Raw genomic sequence first — 22,627 nt, 5'->3', positions numbered from 1 at the left:
ATGTGTACACTGTGCATGCTTTCAGAGGCATATGTGCTCACGCATGTATATGCATGTACACTCTGTAGGTATGTGTTTGTGTGTACATGTATGCACATGGGTATGTATGCCTGTACATTGTGTACATGTATCCAGAGATGTACATGTGTGTATGTGTCTTGTGCATATGTATATGCACGTGTATTGTGCATGCATGCAGAGGTGTGTGCACGTGTGTATGCATGTCTTGTGTGTATGTGCACATGTATCCACGTGTCGTGTATTGTATGCACACGTATGTCACGCTGTTTATTCCAGGTTTTTCTTGTAAACTTTTGTTGTGATTCGGATGGAAATTTACAGAGTCCGTTTTTCATTCAGTAGTTGACATGCATTTTGTGTGACCACCTTGACTGCAGTCCCCACAATGTGACAGCACCATGTCCACATCCTCCCTGTGTCCCTCTGTCCTTTTCCCCACCCTTTCCTGCCCTCAGCTTTGTCCCAGGCAGATGCTGCCCTCTGGCCTCTCCTGTAGCTGGCTGTCCCCAGGAGCATGCCCCCCCTCAGGGAACTGGTCATTCACCTCTGTTGGTGGAGAGTTGAGTGTCAGCAGGAGTTCAGGGCGGGACTGGGCGGGTGTCTCCGGTTGGCATCTTCCTGGGCCCACTTGAGAAGAGGGGTGAGTCGGAGTGCCAGAGGTGCCCCTGGAACGGCAAAGCTGTTCCTTTTATTGTCCCTGCAAGGCTGCATCCCTCACCATAGTCCCTTTTGCCTCAGGGCACGTCCGTGTGTACGTGTGTCTGTGTGTCCTTTCAGCTCAGGGCATGTCCGTGTGTATGTGTGTCTGTGTGTCTTTTCAGCTCAGGGCACATCCGTGTGTCCCGGCTGCTGTGGGCACGTCTGTGTGTCCGTGTGTGCTGTGGGCAGCAGGGTCTTTTCCCCACCACCCTGGCGTTTGCATTTCTCCCCATGGCAGGGCAATGGACGGCTCCGGGAGGCTCTCCCAGTGTCTCTGCACTCCATCACAGAGGGCCCTTCTGACACTGCCTGCTGGGGCTGTGGGACTGGGCTGTCCCCTCCCTGCCAGGGGCCCCTATCTGCTCAGACATCGCCCTGGGCACACATAGGGCATATGGAAGACGCCGAATGGGCTGGGCAGTTGTGTGACTGTGTCTGGAGACGGATGTGGGACAGGGACATGGTGGGGGCTGGAGGCCCGGAGGCCAGAGCCACCCTCCGTAGCAGCCTCCCTGAGACCACGCTTCCCATAGACAGAGGCAGGGGCCAGTGTGCACCGGGGCAACCAAGGAGGACTTCCTGAAGGGGGTGGCACTGACCCTCCCCATGAAGGGCAGAGAGGAGGCTCAGGTCACTGTGGGGGCCTGACTCTACCCAGCTGGCTGTGGTTCCCCGGTGGTCCTGCTGGTCACTGCCTGCCTGGGCCGTGGGGTCCACATGGGGCACACAGGCAGCCGGTCAATGCCGACCCTTCTCTTACCCGCCAGCTGTAGGGGGTATCCCCCTCCTCCCCAGGACCAGCTCATAACTGCAGAGGGTGGGGTTCAGGTGGAGTAGCCCTCCCCTCTCCGAGGCCTCCCTCAGCCCCTCCCCTGCCTACAGCTTGGGGGGTTGCATGGGGGTCTCTCCCTTTCCCAGCCTGCTCTTGGCCCCTCCCCCACCCCACAGCTGCATGGGTGGCATCTCTCCCTTCCGGAGACTGCCCTTGGCCCCACCCCTGCCCCACAGTGCAGTATATGTATCAGGCCAGGTGTCTCTCTCTCTCCTCCCCAGCACTTAAGAGGACACCATGGCCCTGGGGCCCAGCAGCTTCCTGCTGCTCCTGGCCCTGCACGGTGGGTGACCAGCCTAGGTCTGGGGGTGAGAGTGCGGCACGGGTGCTGGTGAGTAGGATGTCTGCGTCATGTCGGGGCCTGGATGGCCACCTGCCACTTCCCCCTGGCCTTCCTCCCAGGAGCTGACGCCCTGGCCAGCCGCCGGGGCAGGCGGTCCTCGCTGGATGCCTGGATGCCCCTGCAGAAGGTGGGGTGCAGTAGGCTGACAGGGCGATCCAGGGTAGAGTCTAAGACACAGAGCAGCCCTGGGCCCCAGATGAGTCTCAGGGACCTGGGGTGCAGGAAGGGGAGGGCTCTGGCTAAGCTGCTCAGCCTCCCAGCTGTCTGTTTATGGCCATTTCTGGTCCCACCCCAGGCAGCAGCTGTTGGGCCCTGCCCACCCCTCCACACCCCCACACCCCTGCCACATCCCCCACAGGCAGGCTGCACCAGACCCCAGCCCACCCCTCGGGTCATTCCAGGTTCTACTTAGAGCCAGCAGACCCCTATCCCACCCTCAGCCTGAGCCTGCCCCTCTCTTCCCTCAGGTGTGTCTGGGGGCATTCTCCAGGCAGGTAAGTTCTGATGGCTAAGTGGCTCTGGTGGTTGGCCCCCTGGCAGGGACCCCTCTCCCTGGCAGCTGCTCCTGAGTGATGGTGGGGGGTGGGGGGCAAGAAACCAAACTCTGTCTGGGGGCTTGCATGACCCCTCTGAAGGGGGGGCCTGCAGGGGGAGGGGTAAAGGGATGAGATGGCACAGGGCAATAGAGGGGAGATGAGGGGATATGGTGGAGGGTCAAGTGGAGGGGAAGGGACCAATTGGGGATGAGAGGGCATGGGGGAGGGGCCAGGGAGGGGTGGGGAGGGGCTGTGTAAAGGGATGGGGTGGAGGATGGTCCTAGGAGGCGCCCTAGAGGAAAGGCCCCAGGGCAGGGCAGCCAGCCTCTCACACCCCCATTAAGGCCCACCCCTTTGGCTCAGGGTGTGGCCAACCCCAGGATTTGGAGGCTGGAGGCCGCATCGGGGGCCGCATCGTGGGAGGGCACGAGGCCCAGGCGGGGGCGTGGCCGTGGCAGGTCAGCCTGCGTCTTCACAGCGTGCACGTGTGTGGAGGGACCCTGCTCAGTACCCAGTGGGTGCTCACAGCTGCCCACTGCTTCTCAGGGTGAGTGTGCGGGGTGACAGGGTAGCCCAGGCTAGGTGGGGGTTGGTGGACTTCCCCCTCCGTCAAGAAGGGCGTGGCTACATCCTGGGAGTCTGTGCAGGGCGCTCAGGAGCCCCCGGGGCTGGGGTGTGCACACCCCCCAGCCAGTTAGGCAGCTTCAGTGCTCCCCTCCCTCGCCCCCTCCGCAGTCTGCCACTGTGACCCGCACCCCTTGTTTGTGGAATGCTACAGATAGCACACCTCTTATCTTCCAGTTGCAGGGTGAGGGGCAGAAACCCTGGTCTCATACTCCCTCTCAGCCCTTGGGCTGTGGAGGGCAGGGACCCTAGAGCCCCGAGGGGCAAGTGGGGTCTGGGCCCCTGAGGGGATTGACCTGTGTGCAGCTTTGATCCCTGGCCTCAGCTGGCTGCTTGGGGACCAGGGATGCTCCCCAGGCAGCCCACTCCTCCCCCCGCCCCCCACCCCCAGGTCCCTGAATTCATCAGACTACCAAGTCCACCTGGGCGAACTGAGGATCACTCTGTCCTCCAGCTTCTCCACGGTCAGCCGAATTGTCCTGTACTTGGGCCGCCCAGGACCTCCGGGCACCAGTGGGGACATAGCCCTGGTGCAGCTGAGCACACCCATACGCCTCTCACGCTGGGTCCTGCCTGTCTGCCTCCCTCAGGCCTCCGCCAGCTTCCAGCCTGGGACTCGGTGCTGGGTCACTGGCTGGGGCTACACGCAGGAGGGAGGTTAGGAGCCCCAGAGCCCCCTGGTCAGGCCCAGCGGGGATGGAGGCCAGGCTGCCTGAAGAGGAATGGCAGGGGGGTTGGGACCACCAGACTCCCAACAGCCAAGACCATCATACATTAGTTCTCACTAAGGGGGCAGCATCTACCATACACTAATTCTTACTATGGTGTGTGAATGCCTACCCACCACCCGTGTGACTATCTTACATTGGTTCTCACTAGGGTGTAAATGGCTGTCTTACTATAATTCTGAGTTGGACACTCTGGGGCGTGGAGAGGGGGGTGAGATAGCTGGGGTGGGGGGGAGGCACCCAAAAGGGGGGAGATGAGGGGACATGGAGGCGGGGCCAGTAGAGGGGTGAGGGGACATAGGGAGGGGTTAGTGGAGGGATGAGGACATGGGGGGTGGGCAGTGGGGGAATGAAGGGACATGGGGATAGTGTCTTGTCACACATTACTTCTAAGGTGGCAGTGTCTACCCACTAGCAGTGTGACCATCATACACTAGTTATCACTCAGGTATTAATGTCTATCCATCACCTGTGTCCCAGCGAGTTGGCATTACCCACTGGGACTGGGTTGGGGCACCCATGTCCCCCAGTGCTGGGGCCTGAGCTCAGCTGCAGCCTGTCTCCCCTTCCCCAGAGCCTCTGCATGCCCCCTACAGCCTGCAGGAGGTACAGGTCTCCATCGTGGACACAGAGACCTGCAGGCAGGACTACAACAGCACGGGCAGCACCATCCAGCTGGACATGCTGTGTGCCCAGGGCCCGGGGGATGCCTGCCAGGTGAGCAGGTGGGAGTGGGTGGATGGGGGAGCCTAAAACCTGGTGAGGGGATCCCCAGCACCCCCTGTTCCACTGCAGGATGACTCTGGAGGGCCCTTGGTCTGTCAGGTGGATGGCCGCTGGCTGCAGGCAGGCGTGGTGAGCTGGGGAGAGGGCTGTGGCCGTCCAGACCGGCCTGGTGTGTACACCCTGGTTCCTGCTTACGTGAACTGGATCCACTTGTACATCCCGGCAGCGAGGGGCTCTGAACTGGCCCCACTGCCCCTCCTGGCCAGCTTCTTCCTCCCTGGACTCCTCCTTGCCCTGGTCTTCTGTGTCTTGGTGGCCAAGTTCTCCCTGCACAGAGCTCCTGCCCTCCTCCCTTCCTGGCAGGTCATGGAGGATTAGAGCCACCTGCTAGGCAGGGGCCTTCAGGAGGTCCAGCTCATCTCCTTGTGAGGAACTGAGACTGGGGCGGTACCATGACCTGCCCTGTGAGCCCTGGGCAGTGCAAACCAGAGACACTTGGCCAGCACTGGGGACCCAGCAGATGGAGAGGAAATTACACTGGCCCGCCCACCCCTTTGCCACCCATGGGTCAGGGAGCTGTCCCTGACCTAGAACCTCGGGATGTCTGAATTCAGACGTCGGGCCAGATGTGGAGCAAATAAACTGCTGTCTGCACGCACTATTCTGTGGTCCTTGGTCCCGGGGCCCGAGGTTCACACTGCAGTCTGAGCCCTGAGCCACACAGCCCATATAAGGAAGACAGCCCTCAGAGACCTCAGTGGACACAGGGAGACCAGCAGGGAGGGAGCCCTAAGGCTTTGCCAGGCAGACAGCTCTGTGAGGTCCTCCAGCTACTGTGCCTGCAGCTGGCACTGCAGGCTGCCTCCCTGGAATGGCACGATGGTTCACTCTAGGATCACAGAGCAGAGAAGGGCGGGGGTAGGGCCTGGGGCTTCCTCAGGAGTGGCTGGAGCCAGCATACAGCTAAGGGACGCTTGCTCACTCTCTGTCTCTCTAAAGCAACTGGTTCCAGGGTGGGCAGACAGGCGGAGGGACTGCCCAGGCCTGCACCTGCCGCCCCCATGCTTGGACTGCAGCCAGCCCGACAGGCTTCTGAAATAAGTTAACTTTTATTCAGCTTCGCCTGCTCCCCTTTCTCCCTTCCCTGGCCTCAGCGCAGGAAGGATCTCTTGTGCCATATTACTGCCACGTGGAACCTGAATGGAGCAGACAGACCTGGAACCCCACAACCAGAGCCCCGCAGAAGGGTGCCTTTTGCCCCGGGTCACAGCTCCGTTGTGGCATGGCGGCATCGTGGGAGGGGGAGCTGCCTTCCAGACCACCTGTGTGGGAGGGGGCAGGGGGATGGAGAGAGAAACCCACAGCTTCTGGTGACAGGGGGGCAGGGTGTGATGGGGTGAGGCCTGATGGATGCGGAGGGTGTGTGTGTGTGTGTGTGTGTGTGTGTGTGTGTGTGTGTGTGTGTGTGTGAGAGTGAGAGAGAGAGAGATGAGCTGGGCCGTGCCGGTCACAGAGACCGGGGCGTGTTCCCTAAAAAAATACATGTTCTACGCTGACAGAGTCCCCGAGGGGGCGGTACTGTCCATTTTTGGTCATTTGGGGCCGTTATCCACCGTCTCCCGGGGCTACATGACGGCTATCCACAGCAGGGGGCACGGCCTCAACCACAGCGTGAACCTGGGACACCCACACCTACCACCTGGGGATCCTGACTCATCCCGACCGGAGTCCTCTCCCTGTTGCTCCGCTCGGAGATGCCCGTGCTTCCCACTCCCCTGGGGTGGACAGGCCTGAGCCAGGGTCCATCCTAGCCCCATGGGCTGGTCCCCAGGAGGTTCCGAGATCCCACCACAAAACCCTTTAGGCTGTTGGCCCCAAAGCTACACAGGGTCCTCCACGCTGCTGTCTGGGGCTGGGGTGCCTGGGGGGGACCCTGGTTTCTTTGGGGGGCTGTGGGGGGCTGTGAGGAGCACCCCCTGCCCCTTCTCCGGGGGCTCACCAGGGGGCACAGGAGGTGCAATATTGTGGGGCCCTGGAGGCACTGTGACCCCTAAGGAGGAAGCATGAGGTTCTGCGGTCTCACCCTGACCACTGTCCAAAAATGGGTCCCCACTGGAGGCCCCCATGCCCAGCGGCTCAAAGGCAAAGTTTGGGACAGTCAGGTGCTCTGAGCGGCCCTGGGCCTGGCCCCGCCGCTCACCTTTGCCTGCAGGGTCCACTCCGGGCCCCAGGCTCTCCGTGGGCTCCAAGGGGTCCCTATGGGGGGTGGCCGGACCTGGAGAGGGTTCGCAGGATGGGGTGCGCCGCCGAAGGGTGGTACTGCTGCCCTCTGCCGCTGTTGGCCGGCTGGCACCCTCGTCCTCCGTGGGGGGGTCAATGGAGATACAGGGGGGGCTCATCTTTTTCTTGCGCCGAGCGCCCAGGGTCGGCTCAGCCTCAGGGACCTCGTCATGCCCACCGTCCCCACCTGGCTCTGCTCCTGGCTGCCTCTGCCCATCTGGCCGGCCATTCCCCGGCCGGCAGCTCCAGCTGTCGATCCCGCAGAGGCGGTGCAGGCCCCCACGGGCCGAGGAGTCGCTGGGGGAGGCCTCAGGGCTGCTGGGCTCGGGTGGCCAGGGCCGAGCCGCGCTGGTGATGTGGCGGACCTCCTCATCGGCTGGGTCCGTGGCTTCGTCGGCGGCCTGCGGCCGGCTGGCCACACAACGCTGTCCAAACGTGTGCCGGCGCGTGCGCAAGCTCGCAGGTCTCGGAGAGTGGGGCGGGGTCCGTGGGGGGCCCCCCAGAGATGCAGGCCGGGCCACAGTCTTCTCTCCTGATTCCCTGGGGTCTGGGACGCTGTCCCGAGAGCCGTCAATCTGTCCTTCTAAGGAGTCGGTGCGGACGGCCTCCTGCGGGGCATGGGGTCAGGTCAGGGGGTGCCCAGGGCGCAGAAAACTTGTCCCTCACCCTGGCTGCAACAGTCAGGTGGGGGAGCGGGCATGAGCAGACTCCCAGGAGGGGCCCCAAGCTGGGATGGTGTTGGACTCATTAGCAGACACATCCCTTCCATTTGAGGACCCCCTCACTCTGCAGGCCCCTGGACGCTCCGCCGACAGACTGCGAGCACTGTGCGGCTCTGTTCAGCTGCATGCAGGTCAGGGGCAGAGAGGAAAGTGCGGTGCACCGCGGGTGGGGACGGTGCTGGTCAGAGCCTGTGTGCCCAGGGTGCCCTCCCCAGAGCAGTGATCCCACTGGCTCAGCTGGATGCCCCTAGGGTGACGTTCTGGGGTGGACATAAGTTCTCACCACAGGCTGGATTGCCAAGGAGGCCAGGTAAGGGCCGGAGTGAGGGCTCCTCGCATCGGGGCATCTGCCATCCGCTGCCTGGCCACCCACACCCCCTAAGTCCAAGGATGCCCTGGATTCACTGGTTCCCCCCTCCTCCTCCAAACGACAAGCCCACCCCCCCACCCCCCAGGGCAGGCTGCCCGCACCTGTCTGCAGAGCAGCCGGTTGAGGATGGGGGAGCGGGGCGCAGCTCGCGGGGAGAGGGTGCGCAAGGTGTCCAGGGACCTCCCTGGGGATGGAGCGGCCGCGATCGGCAGAGGCAGTGATTCGGTTGGGATCTGGAGGGTCGCACGGGGCTCCTCGGGGGGCGAGCTGGGCGAGGGAACGGTCCCTGGAAGAGGGCGGGGAGTGTATATGCACAGCACGAGCCTCCCTCCATCTTCGCCGGATGGCCTCTCCTTCCCGGAAGTCCCTCCCTTGCCTCGGGCCCCACCCTGAGGTCCCGCCCCTTCCCCAAGTCCCTCCCCTGCCTCGGGTCCCACACGCCCCTGTCTGGAGGCCCCACCCCCAAAGGCCCTACCCGAGGCTGTGCCCCCGTAAGTCTCCATCTCCACTTCCTGCAGCGTCGGGGGGTCAGCTGGAGCCACAGGCCGGAACATGTAGCTGTCATTGGGCAGCGAGAGCATGCGCGACACGGACACCTTGCGCACCACCAACAAGTTCAGGGCCTCGGGGCTCGCGCCTGGACTCTCCTGGGGCAGAAGGCTACATCAGGGCCACCGCTGCCCAGGACCCCGCTTACCACATCCGCCCTCTGCCTCCCCTCTTCAGAGAAACAGGCCCTCCCCCACCCTGAGTTCCCACCCACCACATCAGTCTCTGCATCGGTCAGTAGTACCCCACCCACCAAACCTGTCTGCCCCCTATCCTGCCTTAGAGACCTCTCTGCCCACCACCAAATCTGCCCCCTTCTCCACCCTAACCAATGGGACCTCCCCACTGTGCCAGTCCTCCTTCCACTAGGGGTACACCCCCACACACAACACGTCGGCCTCTGGCCCCACATAGGGGACCTCTGCCCACCACCATGTCTGCCCCACCTCTAGTGGACCCCACCCATCATGCCGGCCCTCTGTCCCACCTGGAGGACCCCCGGTTCACACTCTTCCCGACCCATGTGCCCACCCATGACCCCACATCACCGGTGGTACTCCGCTCACTGAGAGATCCCGCCCACTACATTCACCAAACCCTTCCTGGGAGCCTCTTCCCCAGGGAGGGCCACTGTACCGGCGTGGTGGCATCTGGGGCATCAGCAGGGACTGGAGCGCGGGCCATCTCTGCGTCCAGCTCGGCGTCCAGCTCAGCGTCCTCGCGGGCTTCCTTGTTGCTCTCCTCCAGGTGTTTCATGAGCACAGCCACCACCACGTTGACCAGCACAAACTGGGCGATGAGCACGAAGGTGACGAAGTACACGGGCGAGATCACCGGCAGGTAACTGAGACAGTGCTTGTCCTCACGCACGCACTCTCGGAGCGTGTCCTGCGACAGGGGGCGGGCCACCGACTGTCCGACTGCAACCTCGGCATGCCAGCGGCTTACCACCAGCCCTGGAGCCTTCCCCCAGCCCCTCCCCCCTGGAAGACTCCACCCCCACAGCCTCCAAGCCCCTTCCTCACCTTGAACAGCCCCTCAAGCCTCTGAGGGGCACCTGAGGCCCCACCTAGGGCTAGCTCAAGCTTAGTCCTCTGAGGTACCCTAAGTGTCCTGAGTTCCTGAAGCCATCCACCCTCCAGGAGACCTGCCTGCCCCAGCAGTCCCCCTCCCACCCCCCCACCAGCTGCAGCAGTACCTTCATGATCCCGTTCCAGTTGTCACCTGTGGACACTCGGAACAGTGTGAGGAAGGCCATGCCGAAGTTGGTGAAAGTGGCATGCCTGCTCAGGCCCTCGCAGGGATTGTCCTCACTGCAGTCTGCAAGGGGACAAAGACCCCATCTGTCAGTCAGCTGCGACCATGCGTGTCCGGTAACCCACCACCAGCCCTGTCCATCCTGATGCCTCCACTCTCTGTGTGCGGGGACAGTGGCCAATCTCTAAGATCTTTGCTGACGAGGACCCAAAGGTAGATCTCTCAGGGGCCACTTCTGTTCAGTCAGAGCAGTAAAGGGAGATTCCTCCTTGGGACAGATCCAGGTTCCCTCCCATCTGTCTCCATCTAGCCCAGGCTGTGAAGAGGAGTGTGGTGACTGACTTGGTCAGAGGGAGGTGAGTAGGGGCGGGTGGGGGCGGGGAGGGATGGGGATAGGAAGGGAGGGAGTTAAAAGGCATTCAGATCTGGGACTGTCTGAATGGACTACTACACAGTCTGGCTATGACTCATCCTCAACAAATGGCACTGCCTACTCTCCAGCTTCCTGGGCCAACCCACAGGGATAGTCTGTGGCCCTCCTTAAAGTGTTGGAGTCACTAAGTTTGGCCTGGTCCTAAAGGACCAGTTATGGGGTAGAGTGAGACTCTGGATTTCCTGGAAAGGTAGCCAAGTCACCTTTGACCAGAGCTCACCTGAGGGAGTACCTGGGTGGCCACTAATATCCCTGAGCACTCTCGTCAGCCACAGCCACCTCAACAAGGGACAGTTGGTGGCCTGGAAGCCACCAGAGGGTTGGCAAATTGCCCCAGGTGACACTGTGGGTGGTATGGGAGACCCAACAGAGATTGTACTGCCCCCAGAGAAGGATAGGGGCACCCAGGAGAAGGTCAGAGGCCTGGGAGGCCCCCAAAACTCCCATCCCACAATGGACAGAAGGCAGGTCCCCAGTATTTGCCCCTGGGACGGTAGTAGTGTGATTGCTGGGGTGTGTGTGTGTTGGGGTGTGACACAGGCCTGTCTGCACATCCACACATCTGAATCACACGCATGCATGTGTATGTCCTGGTGGGTCAGATGGGTGTCTGTGTGTGCACACCTGGACAAGGACACACACAACGGCCCGGCCCCACCACCATGCCCTCCCAGGCCCCCGGGTCCAGCTTTCATGTGTTCGGGCTCTGGAGGTGGCTCTCACCTAACCTCCCGAACAGCTCCACTCCCAGGGCAGCATAGATAAAAAACAGGAGCATGAAAAGTAGGCCAAGGTTCCCTACCTACATGGAGAGAAGCAGAAGAGCATCAGGCGGCAGCAGGGGTAGCCCACACCCGAGGCACGCCAGCACCGCCCCCCCCCCCACTGTTCCCACGGCATCGCTGCTCCCCAGGGGGCCTGTGCCAGGCACAGAGACAGGTTTGGATCCTCGCTCATACCACCCAGCCTGTCCCACACAGGACTGCCTCTCTGCCTTGCCTTCAAGAAGGTCTCTACTGACAGACGGTGCCACTCAGAGTAGTCACACCACTGCCCACACCCTCACCCTCACTTTCTCTAAGACCCGGTCCAGTCTACATGCCACGTGTTGCCTCTATGGTCCCTGCCCCTGCTGCCCCCCTCAATCCAGCCTCCCCGCACCCACACCACCCCTAGACATTCTCTGGGTGTCAGGATCAGCCTCTGCCCTCCTGGCATCCCATTAATGCCAAGAGCAGATAGGGACCCTTGTGTCATTCTGAGGGGAGGCTGAGGACACCGCTGAAGGGGCACCGGGGAGTGGCACAGTGGTGGGTTAGGTAGTTGCAAGGACAGATGGTGGGTAGGGAGGAGAAGACTAGGTGTGAGGGGATGAATGGTGTTAAGTGTGTATGGGGTGACTGGGAGGTGGCTAGGTGGATAAACAGAACAGGACTGGACACAAGGACAAATGGGTGGGTGGATGGGATGGATGGATGGGAGGGTGCATGGATGGCTGGTTGGTTGGATGATTGGTTGGCGGGCTGGCTGATTGGTTGAGTGGATGTTTGGCTGGGAGGGTGGTTGGTTGAAGGGTTGTTTGGTTGGATGGCTGGGCAGTTGGTTCATTAGCTGGCTGGCTGGGTTGCTGAATAGATGGCTGGTTGGATAGGTGGTTAAATAACTGGTAGGCTGAGTGGGTAGATGAGTGGCTAGTTGGAAGAATGGCTGATTGGAAAGCTAACTGGTTGGGTGAATGGGCAGGTGGCTGGCCAGCTGAGTGGGTAGATGGCTGGTTGGCTGAATGGCTGGATAGTTGGATGGATGACTGGTTGGGTGGGTGGATCGATGAGTAACCTGTTGGGTGAGAAGGTGATTCTTTGGAAGGTTGGTTGGCTAGATGGGTGGCTGGTTTCATGGTTGGTTGGTTGGTTAAATGACTTATTGGGTGGGTGAGTGGATGAATGGATGGGTAGGTGGATAGTTGATTGGTTGGTAAGTGGGTGGATGGCTGGTTAGGTGGATGGTGGGATGATGGCTAGGAGGGTGAGTGGGTAGATGGTTGGTTGGATGCCTGGCGAGTTGGTTGGTTGACTGGTTGTTTGGATGGCTGAATAGTTGGGTGGGTGAATAGGGTTGCATGGTTGGTAGGATGGGCAGCCAGTTAGGTGAGTGTTTACACGGACAGCTGATTGGGTGGGTGGGCAGTTGTCTGGCTGAGCAGGTTGGACATGAACAGAGAGATTTATGGGTGACTGGGTGGATCTATGCAGGATAGGGCACCCAGAGAGTAGCTTCCAGGAGTACTGTTTCTGTTTCAGATGACTGTGGCTCAGGAAGTGAGGGTCTGAGCAGGCTCCCCCTGGGCAGCTGCCTGGGCTACAACGTGCTGGAAAATCCTCGCTTCCCCCAACCCATCCCCTTGCTATGGCCTGCCTGCCTTCGATGTGGCTCCAGTGAAGTGGAGGTGAGTCATGGGTCCCCCAGAGGCTATGGCCACATAGCCAGGCTGTTCCTGGCACACTGCGGAGCAGGGAACAAAGGAATGCTCGATGGCGGAGAGGACAACTTTGCAGCCCTCTCTTCTGGGGGTGTCTGGGATGCCTTCCCTGGGAGCGGGGCCGCCGACCTACCTGGGGCAGGGCTTGAACCACCGTGTCCAGCAGCGCCCGCATGCCCACTGCCATCTTGAGCAGCTTCAACACTGGAGTGAGGGAAGGTGTTAGTGGGGGCAGGGGCTCTCCCCCAAGCCCCAGCATTCCCCAACAGGGCTTGGGAACCACCATCCTTGGCCTGCTGGGTGGGAGTGTGAGGGCCAGCCACCAAGGCAGGAAGGCTGCTGGGGCTGGGCGGAGCCCTCCACAGGGGCCCGTGGCTTCTTCTGCCTGCCTGCTGCTGGCCAAGGGTCAGCCGGATGGGGAGGGGAGGACGTACCCCGAGCGATGCGGAGCACACGCATGATGCGGATGATGGTGGGGTTGATGGGCAGCGCGGCGTTCATCTCGATCTCCTCCAGCGTGATGCCCATGATGGACAGCAGCACAATGGCCAGGTCCAGCTGGTTCCACCTGGCGGGCCGCAGGCGGGGGACTCAGTGCCGGCTGGGCACGGACACCTTCCCAGGGTGAGTCTCAGCACCTGAGGCCACCCACCTGTCCTTAAAGAACCTCCGGAAGCCAAAGGCCACCAGCTTCAGCACGGCCTCCACCACAAAGACGATGGTGAACACGTAGTTGCAGTACTTGAGGGCTTCGTCCAGCGCCTGGGGAGAGGACCCACGGTCACGACTGTGGCCCGTGGCCCCACTCACACCTGCCACCCGCACCTCGGCAGCCAGCAGCCCTGACCCCAGCACAGTGCACAGGTGGTGCCCAGTGGATCGCAATGGGGTCTCCAGTGAATGGTGCTTTCTAGCCCTGGTCAAACCCTCCTCAGTCACCCGCAGCATGCCACCGCCTCCAGGAAGCCACCCTGTCTCCACTGTCCAGCTCACTCTGGCTCTGCTCTTCTGGGCCCGGCCTTCTGGGTCACAGCTAGTGAGCAGTTACTTTATGTACAGTCTGCATGAGGCGGAGTACATCACCTCCGTGAAACCGCCCCCCCCCACACACACACACAGTTTAGCTTGGGGGACAGCCTTTGGATGGTGGGGAACCGGCCTAGGACCTCTGGAGTGAGGGGTCAAAGTAGACCAGGGTACACGTGCCATTTCCTGCCTGCTTCTTGGCACTTTCCTCACATGGCCCATGCCAGCCCCGCTATGCCCAAACAGTGAGGTGCAGCAGGGAGTCCCTGGAAGGGCTGCGGACCAGAAAGGTGGTGAGTCTGAATCTCCCCCGAGTGCCTGAGAAGAAAGGCTGGGGGGATCTGTGTCCACTGAGAGCAGCGTCCACTGAGGTGGGCTTGCTTGGATGTAGCCCAAACCCTCACCGCCATCGAGTGGGTTCTGATTCACAGTGAGCCTGTAGGACAGAGTAGAACTGCCACTGTGAGATTCAGAGGCTGAGAATCATTAGGGGAGTAGAAAGCCTCATCTTTCTCCCTTAGAGTGGCTAGTGGCTTTGAATTGCTGACCTTGTGGTGAGCAGCCTGTTCGGATATCGTACCTTTATAACAACCCCTGTCTGTCTTCTCCCCTCCCCCTCTCCGCCCCAACTGCCTGCTAGCGCTATCTCACAGTGTGCTACTGGGACGCAAATAGCTCAGCTAAGGAATCTCAAATACCAGTAGGGTCACCCATGGTGGGCAGGCTTCAGTGGAGTGGCCAGATTGAGACTAGGAAGAAAGGCCTAGCAATAAAGCCAGCCACTGAAAACCCAACGGAGCCTGAGTCCACTGGCTGGCCAGCGTGCCAGATCCTTCCCCAAGAATGAGGGAGAGACCCTTCCTGGAAGGGTCGGGGAAGGAACAGGGTGGTGGCGGGATTCTGTCTTTAATGAGATGATGAAATGCAGATGTAATTGGAGCATCACCGAGAGGGGTCCCTTTTCTCTCTCTCTCTGCTTTTGTTCACCATGAACCCCCAGAGTCCAGGGTGCCGGCTTTGTTAGGGGTGAATTCTAAGAGGTCGCCACTCTTCCAGCCGGGCCATCACAGTAAGGCGTGTTACATGCTGCGAGACAGCAGGTGGCGCTGTGCTCTCGTGAGACTTTGTCTTGCGCCCCTCCATCTGCAGGGCCCCTGCTCTAGGCCCTGCAGGCTGGGTGTGGGGTCCCCGGGCGGCCCGGAGCCCCACCTTGGGCTGGTCGTAGTGCTCCATGGACATGGTGATGACGTTGACCCCGATGATGAAGGTGATGAAGAGGTCGAGGTAGTGGCTGGTGCAGAGAGAGTGGATGGTGCGGCGGGTGGGCGAGTAGTCAGCGTAGTAGGGCCTGCGCTGGGCTTCTGCGGGGAGAGGTGGCGTAAGCCCAGATGCCAGGCTCTGGGGAGGGGCGTGTCTGGAGCGGGGCCACGCCTGAGTGGGGAGGAATATATCTGGGGGCAGGGGCGGCTGCCTGGAGGGGGGGCCAGGTGTGCTGTCCACAGGGGAGCGTCCAGGCACTGTAATGGGAGGCCTGCGCCTCCTCCAACCTCAGCATCCAGCCTGCCTGGGGGTGTCTGCTTCAGGCTACAGAAGGGGTTCTCTCAGGACTCTCTAGGGGTCCAAGATAAGGAGGGACTGCCTGGAAACATGGGTGGCAGAGTGTAGGGGGTGGGAGTGGGGGAATGCTGGGGAAGCTAACCCACTGACTGTCCTCCTGCAGGGATCCCCACCCAAAAGCAGTGCCCAAAAGGAGGCTGGAGGCCAAGTTAACCCACCCATACCCCCTAGGGATCCCTGCCCACCTCCATCTCTGGGCCCAGGCCCCTCTGAGTGACTGGGGGTGGAGTGGGGGGCCAGGGATGGGGGAGACCACCTCCCCTCCCCAGAGTCCCTGGGGACAGAGGCTTGTCATCTGGAGTTTGTGGGACCCCAGCCCCACTAGGGATGCTGCCTGGGATGGGTTGAAATGATGGTATTGGGGGATCCTGGCCTGCGTGCCCCCTAGGGGTTGTCTACACTGAGCACTGCCCGCGGTGCCCCTTTTTAGCACACATCATGCCTGCCATCGCGCTTCTGCTAGGTTAGGCTGGCAACCACCACCCTCCACGCCCCCTGCAGGAAACGTTCACCCTCCACCCAGCAGCCCACCCCAGCATGGCCTGAGGGCCTGGGCTAACATGCGCCACAAGACGCAGAACCGGCAGCCAGACACAGCAGCAGCCGAGGTGTAAGCCAGACAGGGGAGGGTGTGTGGGGGCAGGCGGGCAATGGGGTTGACCCTCAGGCAGGCAGCGCAGGGCCAGGCAAGCGAGCTGGCAGCTCGTGCATCCAGCCAAGCGAGCTGGCAGCCCGTGCATCCAGCCAGGGCAGAAGCAGGCTAAGACGTGCGGGTGGTACCTGGGCTGGGGAGCTGGCCTGGAAAACAAGGAGGTGTCTCAGGGTCCAGGGTGGGCCCCTGCCCCAGGGAGGCCCCTGCCCCAGGGAAGCCCCTGCCCCAGGGAGGCCCCTGCCCTAAGCCCTGAAAGACACACAGCCTGCCCGCTATGGCGTTCCCGAAGGATCATATGAGAATTAACATGTCTTTGGGGACTAGGGACCAGGATTGACTAAGAGGGTGTTCTTTGCCCCAAACTGCATGGACCTGCTCTCTCTGGAGCCCACCCCCCTGGGGATCACATGGGAGTTAAGCTGCGCGCCCCCCCGGGGAGTGGGGGGCTTTGGCACCAAGCTGCATGGACCTGCTCTCTGTGGAGTTTCTCCTGCTGCCTCTCGGGGGTTCACACGAGGTGAAGCTTCTCCTTGGGAGGAGGGGGCACTCTGCACCAAGTTCCCCTCTCTGGAGCCCCCTGTCTCAGGGCAGGCCTGCTGGCTCCCGTTAGGAACAACGCCCCTGGGGTCTGGGGGCGGGGGAGCTAGTGCATCCTTCACTGTTGGGCCCTAGCGGCCACTCTGGGTCCCTGCCTCCGGCCGCAGCGCTGGCTCCCAGAGGAGGGGACAGACAGCAGCGTGCAGAGCATTCCTGGCGCGGAGAGCGCGGCCGCCCGGGCGCGCAGGTACCGACCGGCCACCGGGGGCGCCTTACTCCGTCGCCTCCGCTCCAGCCGCCGCAGCCGCTTCTCCTCTCGCCGCCGCGCCTCCTCGGCCTCCTGGTGCTGCCGGCACTTGTGGAAGTTCTCCACCACGACGCCCACGAACATGTTGAGCACGAAGAAGCTGACGATCAGCAGGAAGGAGATGAAGTAGAGCAGCATCCAGGGGTTGTGATTCTGCACGGGCTGCGGGCACAGGGCGCACACATGGCTGCTCTCAGGATGGCCCTGCGAGGCAGGCGGGGGCGGGGCGCATGGAGCACCGCGCACCGCCCACTGCTCACCCACCCACCGGCCTACAGGAGGCACCTGCTGGTCGATGCCCACGGCGTCCAGCCCGTCGTACATGATGTTCACCCAACCGTCCTTGGACGAGAGTACGAACAGGGACATCAGGGCCTGGAATCCAAAGTAGGGGGCGCTGAGCACAGGCTGGGCCCAGCAGCCGCCCCGTCCCCATACACACACCACTAAGCTCCCTGCCCTGGGGTCCCGGGACCCCAGCCAGGGCCATGAGCCCTCCCCCAGAGGAGGGATGGTCCCTGACTGTCTCTGGCACCCACCTGGCCCAGGTTGTCGAAGTTGTACTTGCGGCGTACCCAGCGGTAGTGGGCAGCCTGGCACTCGGCTTTGGTGGAGATATTTCTGGTGTCCAGGCCGTCGCAGTAGTAGAACTTGCCCTTGAAGAGCTGCGCAGGGAGGAGACGGTCACCTGGAGGCCCCAGACACCCCACCCCCACCCCAAGCCTCCCAGCTTCCCGGAGCAGGGTGCCAGGGCAGTCCACCTGCACGCCCAGGATGCCAAAGATGATAAAGAAGGCGCAGCAGATGAGGACGATGTTGCCAATGGGCCTGAGGGACGAGATAAGCGTCTCCACCACCAGCTTCAGGCCCGGGGCGCGGCTGATGACCCTGCAGGGGTGGACAGGCTGCTGAGGGGCCGGCCCGCAGAGAGTGGCAGGTGGGGGGGGGCACGCCCAGGAAGTCCAGCGCCCTACTCACCTGAGGGGCCGGAGGGTCCGCAGCAGACGCAGCACCCGCAGCACTCCCAGGATCTTGGCGCCGCCGGCTGAGGCCAGGGCGACCACGATGTCAACCAGGGACACGAGCACCAGCAGTCCGTCCAGCACGTTCCAGCTGCTCTGCAGGTAAGCGTGCTCGCCCGAAACCAGGCCCAGCGCCACCACCTGCGGGTGCCCGGCAGGGGCATCAGCGGCAGTGCCGGGATGCACACAGGGGCCCGGGCCCTCCCACCGCCCTGGACCTGCCGGCACCTTCACCATCATCTCAGACACGAAGATCGCAGTGAAGATGTAGTTGGAGACGCTGAGGAAGACCCGCTCCTGCGGGAGAGGGCGGTGGCTGGGGGAGGGGCCGGGACACTGGGAGACCCACTGGGAGGGGCGGGGCATAGGTGGTGGGAGGAAGGGGGAATGGAGTGAAAGGCGGGGTCGTGGCAGTGGGTGGGGCCCGGCACTGGATGGGAGGATATGGCAGGGCAGTGCCAGAGCGGTGGGTGGGACAGTGAGCAAGGTGTGAACAGTGGGAGGGAGGATGGGGCTGGGGTAGGGCATGGACAGCGTGCCAGAGCAGCGGGGGCTGGGGGCGGTGGGCGAGGTCTGCGCGGTGGGCGGGCCCGGGACGCACGGTGCTGCCGGGGTCGATGTCCGGGCGCTCCAGCGCGATGGTGATGCAGTTCAGAAAAATGAAGAGCAGCACCACGTGGTCAAAGAGCTTGTGGGAGATGACCTTCTGGCAGACAATGCGGAACCTGGGGGGGGGGGGATGGCGGGCGGGGCGGCGGGGGAGAAGACGTGTTGAGGCCTGTTTCCCCCACCCCCACCCCCACGCCGGGCTCCTGCCTCGCTCACCGGTTCTGAGTTGAGAAGACGTAGAGCGCCCACGTCTCACGTTGGCGGCACCACTCGGGCTGGTGACGGCCCAGCAGCGCGCGCAGGCGGTAGCAGCAGCTCTGGTGGGCGGGGGTGGCGAGGAGGGGACTGGTCACTCACCAATGACCTCGGCCTTGCGTCCAGACCCTTTCACCTTCGACACTGCCTTTACCTTCCCTACCTGAGCAATGGGCTAGTGATCTTTGCTGAGCATTGCTGGGGCCAGGTGGGTGGGCACTGGGGGTCCGCCTGAGTCCTGTCCCCATTGCTTAGAGGTGGGCTACTAAAGGCCTCCTCAACCAGGTCCCATTTGCTGCCCATCTGCGATGGCTCACAACCAACCAGGGGCAAACCCTGAGACAGAGGCCCAGCCCTGGGGCTCGAGGGGTCACTTCTAACACTGTTCACACTCTAGGGAGATGGAGGGGTCAACTGAAAGTGGGCCCCAACTGCGAGCATGCCCATATGATGCTGGCCACACTCTTGACCTCTGTGTGTGTGGTCAGCCTGAGCTTGTGTCCCTTCCTCTGAGTGTTCTCTCTGAGTCCTTGTCCCCCAACTCAGGCCCAGACAGGAGCAGGGCAAGGGCTTTCCAGGCTCAGGGCGTCCCCTGACCACTCACATCCTCCATGTCCTCTTCAAACTCGGCTGGGTCCTCCCGGTGGCTGTCGATGTGCAGGAAGAACTCGCTGGGCAGGGCCACTGTCTGCCCGTTGCAGTCAGGGGACTTGGCCGGCAGCAGAGCGACCGCCCGTGGGGGCCGCAGGTCCAGCGTGCTGCGGTGGTCCAGGGACTCAGCGCGCCGCAGCGGGGTAGCTCGTGCCCCTGGGGAGGAGGCCCCCGTGCTGGCCCTGCCATCCTCGGCCTCATCGTCCGTACTGCCCCGGCCCTCACCAGACAGCAGTGACTCCCGCTCCCCGCACTGGCTCCGGCGCTTGAGGCTGGGCGCACGGCCCAGGCTGTTCCAGCTGGAGCGCCGGCTGCTCCAGGTCCCATTCGGGCCCCAGTGGGCGCAGGGCGAGCTTCGAAGGCTGGACTGGGGGGACAGGGGGTAGGGTGAGCTGGGGCCCGTGGCACCTGCCCAGACATGCTCCTCATTCCACCCAGAGGGCTGGAGATGTCTTTCCTGACTGGCATCAGCCCTCAGAACCCCAACAGCTGGCATTTACAATGAGCCTGGTAGCACAGTGGTTCAGGTCAGTGGTCGGAACCCACCGACCACTCGGGAGTCTGCTTCTGTAAAGAATGACAGCCCTGGAAGCTCTCCCTAGGGAGGCAGGTCTGCCCTGTCCAACAGGGCGGCTATGAGTTACCATCGGTGGGTTTGGGTTTTTTGGTTAACTGTGTGTACACAGACCATGAGGTGATTGGTGGAACAGAACGAGGGGCTCTTTTTTGGCTTAAAATCAGGAGAGGTGTGTGTCAGGGCTGTACGTTTTCACCATACTTCTTCAGCCTGTACACTGGGCTGACGTGTGCAGAACGCATCATTAGGATTGGAGGAAGATTTGTTAACAATGTGTGACATCCAGATGGCACAGCCTTGCTTGCTGGGAGAGGAGAGGGCCTGAAAGCTCTTGCTGATGAAGTTTAAAGACTGCAACCTTGGGCATGGATGGGGCTCAACGCAAAGAAAACACACATCCTCACAACTGGACGGACATGCAGCATGATGATAAGGGAAGAGAGGACTGAAGTTGTCAAGGATTTCACATTACTTGGACCCACCAATCGACACCCATGGAAGGAACACTTTAAAAAAACAAAAACAATACCCTGCACTGGGCACACCTGCTGCCAGAGACCTCTTTGAAGTGTTAAAGACATGCACGCCCATGTCTAGTACACAACTTCTCTAGCAGCAAAAGGATGGAAACAACCAAACACCCCGTCTGTGGAGGAATGGATACACAACCCTAGCACACGTGCACACAATGGAATAGTATGCAGCCTTGAAAAATGACGCATCTGTCAAACACCTCGTGACATGGACAGGACCGGAGGACATTAAGCTCAGCAAAGTTAGTCAATGTCATAAATATTCCATGACACCATTATTATAAAGGGGAAAAAAACAGCAAAACAAAACAAGGGGAAAAGTGATGCTCATATCTAAGGAAATGACTTAGAAGACAAGGATGAAGTGGGGGTGCAGGGGAGAGGGATCGGGGAAGGATGGAGAGAAAAGGGGGAGGGTGGAAAGAGGATGGGTTGGAGAATTAATAAAAGAGGAAAGAACCACAGACACAGGTGGGGGCGGGGGCTGCTCAGATTCTCTCACTGTTCTGAGGCCATGGGCCCTGTGACTATGGATGCGCTACCTTCCACAAATTAACAGGGCGGGGAAATCTAAATAAATCCATTTCAAGCTTCAAAATAATTAAACTTTAAAAGAACGTGCTGTTATTGAAGAGCAGCACAGACGTCACTTTGAGAACTACGGTGCACTTGGCTGGCTGGTGTTTGTTCTGTTGAGCATGGGGTGCTGTGAGCCATAGACAGCACAACGGGACCTAACAACTACGACAACGTGGCAAACCACGCAGAGACGGAGCCCCTGTGCAAGCCTCTGGCACCACCTCTGGGGGGCTCGAAGCGGCAAGCCGGGCTAGCTTATCTACGACGTGGTCTGTGAAGGTGCTCCCTGGAAAGCTTCATCGGCCCCTCTCCTGCATCCCCTGGTGGAAGCAGATCTGTGGCGATAGCTCGACCCCATAACTTTCCAGCTTGTTCAGTAAAGAGTGGTTCTGGGCTGAGCCTGTGGCACGCAACACACTCACACGCCAGGCCATTCCATCCTTTTAAGGAAGGGCAGTGGCCTGTGTGGTAGTTACATAATCTGGTGTCAATTTGGGACTTGAAAGGATTAAGAGTGAAGGGGTGGAGTCTAGTCTGTCAATCAGGTCATAGCCGATGAAGCCTCTGTGTGGGCATGGCCTCCAGAGGATTCTGGGGACTCCTGTAATGTCCTCCTTGGAGGTGGGAGACATACTCTCTCGCCTCACTCCCTTGGACACTCTCTACTGACACGACACATGGCACTATGCTGACAGTTCCCCGTGCCCTGAGAACTGAAGACCTCTGCCAGCACTGAGATGTTTCTACTGCCACTGGCCTGTGGTCCTCCTACATTCAGCGTCATTGCATGTGTTTCGTGATCCTGAAAAGGATGTCATAGATTAGTATCAGACATATGGGCTAATATCGGACTTAGGGACTTGATCCGAATAGGGCTGGGATGTTTTTTTAATGTACAATTACGCTTTCTATAAAACTCTCTCTTATACACATATGAGCCTCCAGAATTTGTTTCTCTAGTCTACCCAGACTGCCACAGCCAGGCAGACCCCCTGGAGAGAGCAGGAAGAAAAAGCACACCTCCAGCTGTCAGTGAGTGGGATCTACCTCACAGCCACCCTGTAGGACAGAGTGGAGCTGTCCCATCTGCTGTCCACGACTGGCCTCCTTACAGAAGCACACTGCCTCCTCTTGTTCCTGGCGAGTGGCTGGTGCACTTGGGCTCTGGATCTGGGGTTCGCAGGCCCACATTTAACCCACGGCACCACCAGGGCTCCTTGGAAGAATGATGGAGCCTGGTGGTGTAGTGGATCCACACTGGGCTGCTTATTGCATGGTGAGCGGTTTGCAACCTCCAACTGCTTCGCAGTTGAAAGGCAGGGCTCTCTGCTCCCGTAAAGAGTGACGGTCTCAGAAACCCACAGGGTCAGCTCTACTCTGTCAGCGGGCCTCTAGAGTTGGCATTGACCCGCGGGCAGTGAGTTTGCGTGCTCCTCAAACTGCACTCAGGTCACCTCCTTCAGGTCACCTCCATGGCACAGCTCGGTGACCCGTTGCTGTGGGGGGAAGTCAAACACTTGCTGCCAGACTGCTGTCTCATCCCACAGCAGGGCTGGGCCTACTCCTGCTGCTGGAGACAATAGACTACCTCTCTCTGGAGCCAAAGGCCATTAGTTTGATTCCTGTGGGCGGAGTACACACCCAACTGATAATGGTTCCTATG

At 60.9% G+C, this 22,627-nt stretch overlaps 2 protein-coding genes across 2 annotated transcripts in view; one reads left to right on the top strand and one right to left on the bottom strand.

The window, feature by feature from the left end:
- Window positions 1-1,917: 1,917 nt before the first annotated feature.
- On the top strand, window positions 1,918-4,887 carry TPSG1 (tryptase gamma 1). The gene is made up of 6 exons (XM_013005484.3): window positions 1,918-2,032; window positions 2,363-2,389; window positions 2,795-2,978; window positions 3,447-3,712; window positions 4,358-4,500; window positions 4,579-4,887. The coding sequence occupies exons 1-6, from the start codon at window positions 1,918-1,920 to the stop codon at window positions 4,885-4,887; spliced, it is 1,044 nt and encodes a 347-aa protein (XP_012860938.3).
- A 715-nt stretch (window positions 4,888-5,602) lies between these two features.
- CACNA1H (calcium voltage-gated channel subunit alpha1 H) overlaps window positions 5,603-22,627 on the bottom strand; it is a 66,690-nt gene continuing 49,665 nt past the window's right edge. Inside the window, exons 19-38 of the mRNA XM_045286023.1 lie at window positions 19,229-19,642; window positions 18,586-18,686; window positions 18,362-18,485; window positions 17,989-18,057; window positions 17,717-17,901; window positions 17,500-17,626; window positions 17,278-17,403; window positions 17,024-17,113; window positions 16,708-16,900; window positions 16,023-16,040; window positions 14,835-14,986; window positions 13,252-13,361; window positions 13,034-13,167; window positions 12,733-12,803; window positions 10,844-10,922; window positions 9,629-9,750; window positions 9,067-9,318; window positions 8,357-8,528; window positions 7,983-8,167; window positions 5,603-7,397 (exon numbers count right to left, since the gene is read on the bottom strand). Coding sequence (XP_045141958.1) covers window positions 6,390-7,397; window positions 7,983-8,167; window positions 8,357-8,528; window positions 9,067-9,318; window positions 9,629-9,750; window positions 10,844-10,922; window positions 12,733-12,803; window positions 13,034-13,167; window positions 13,252-13,361; window positions 14,835-14,986; window positions 16,023-16,040; window positions 16,708-16,900; window positions 17,024-17,113; window positions 17,278-17,403; window positions 17,500-17,626; window positions 17,717-17,901; window positions 17,989-18,057; window positions 18,362-18,485; window positions 18,586-18,686; window positions 19,229-19,642 — 3,732 coding nt within the window. The 3' untranslated portion in view covers window positions 5,603-6,389. The remainder of the gene's footprint in view (window positions 7,398-7,982; window positions 8,168-8,356; window positions 8,529-9,066; window positions 9,319-9,628; window positions 9,751-10,843; window positions 10,923-12,732; window positions 12,804-13,033; window positions 13,168-13,251; window positions 13,362-14,834; window positions 14,987-16,022; window positions 16,041-16,707; window positions 16,901-17,023; window positions 17,114-17,277; window positions 17,404-17,499; window positions 17,627-17,716; window positions 17,902-17,988; window positions 18,058-18,361; window positions 18,486-18,585; window positions 18,687-19,228; window positions 19,643-22,627) is intronic.

Source organism: Echinops telfairi, unplaced genomic scaffold (assembly GCF_000313985.2).
Source record: "Echinops telfairi isolate 266 unplaced genomic scaffold, ASM31398v2 ScPeMD7_5;HRSCAF=22, whole genome shotgun sequence".
NCBI classification, from domain to species: Eukaryota; Metazoa; Chordata; class Mammalia; order Afrosoricida; family Tenrecidae; genus Echinops; species Echinops telfairi.
The sequence above is the reverse complement of the archived record's forward strand: the minus strand, read 5'-3'. Positions and strand labels throughout refer to the sequence as shown.

What these genes read in the sequence shown, in the direction of transcription:
- TPSG1 (XM_013005484.3), top strand. Translation starts at nt 1,918, where the DNA reads ATGGCCACCTGCCACTTCCCCCTGGCCTTCCTCCCAGGAGCTGACGCC. An exon ending in TGGGGGCATTCTCCAGGCAG is followed by an intron (nt 2,390 to 2,794) that starts GTAAGTTCTGAT and finishes CCTTTGGCTCAG; the next exon opens with GGTGTGGCCAACCCCAGGAT. An exon ending in GCCCGGGGGATGCCTGCCAG is followed by an intron (nt 4,501 to 4,578) that starts GTGAGCAGGTGG and finishes GTTCCACTGCAG; the next exon opens with GATGACTCTGGAGGGCCCTT.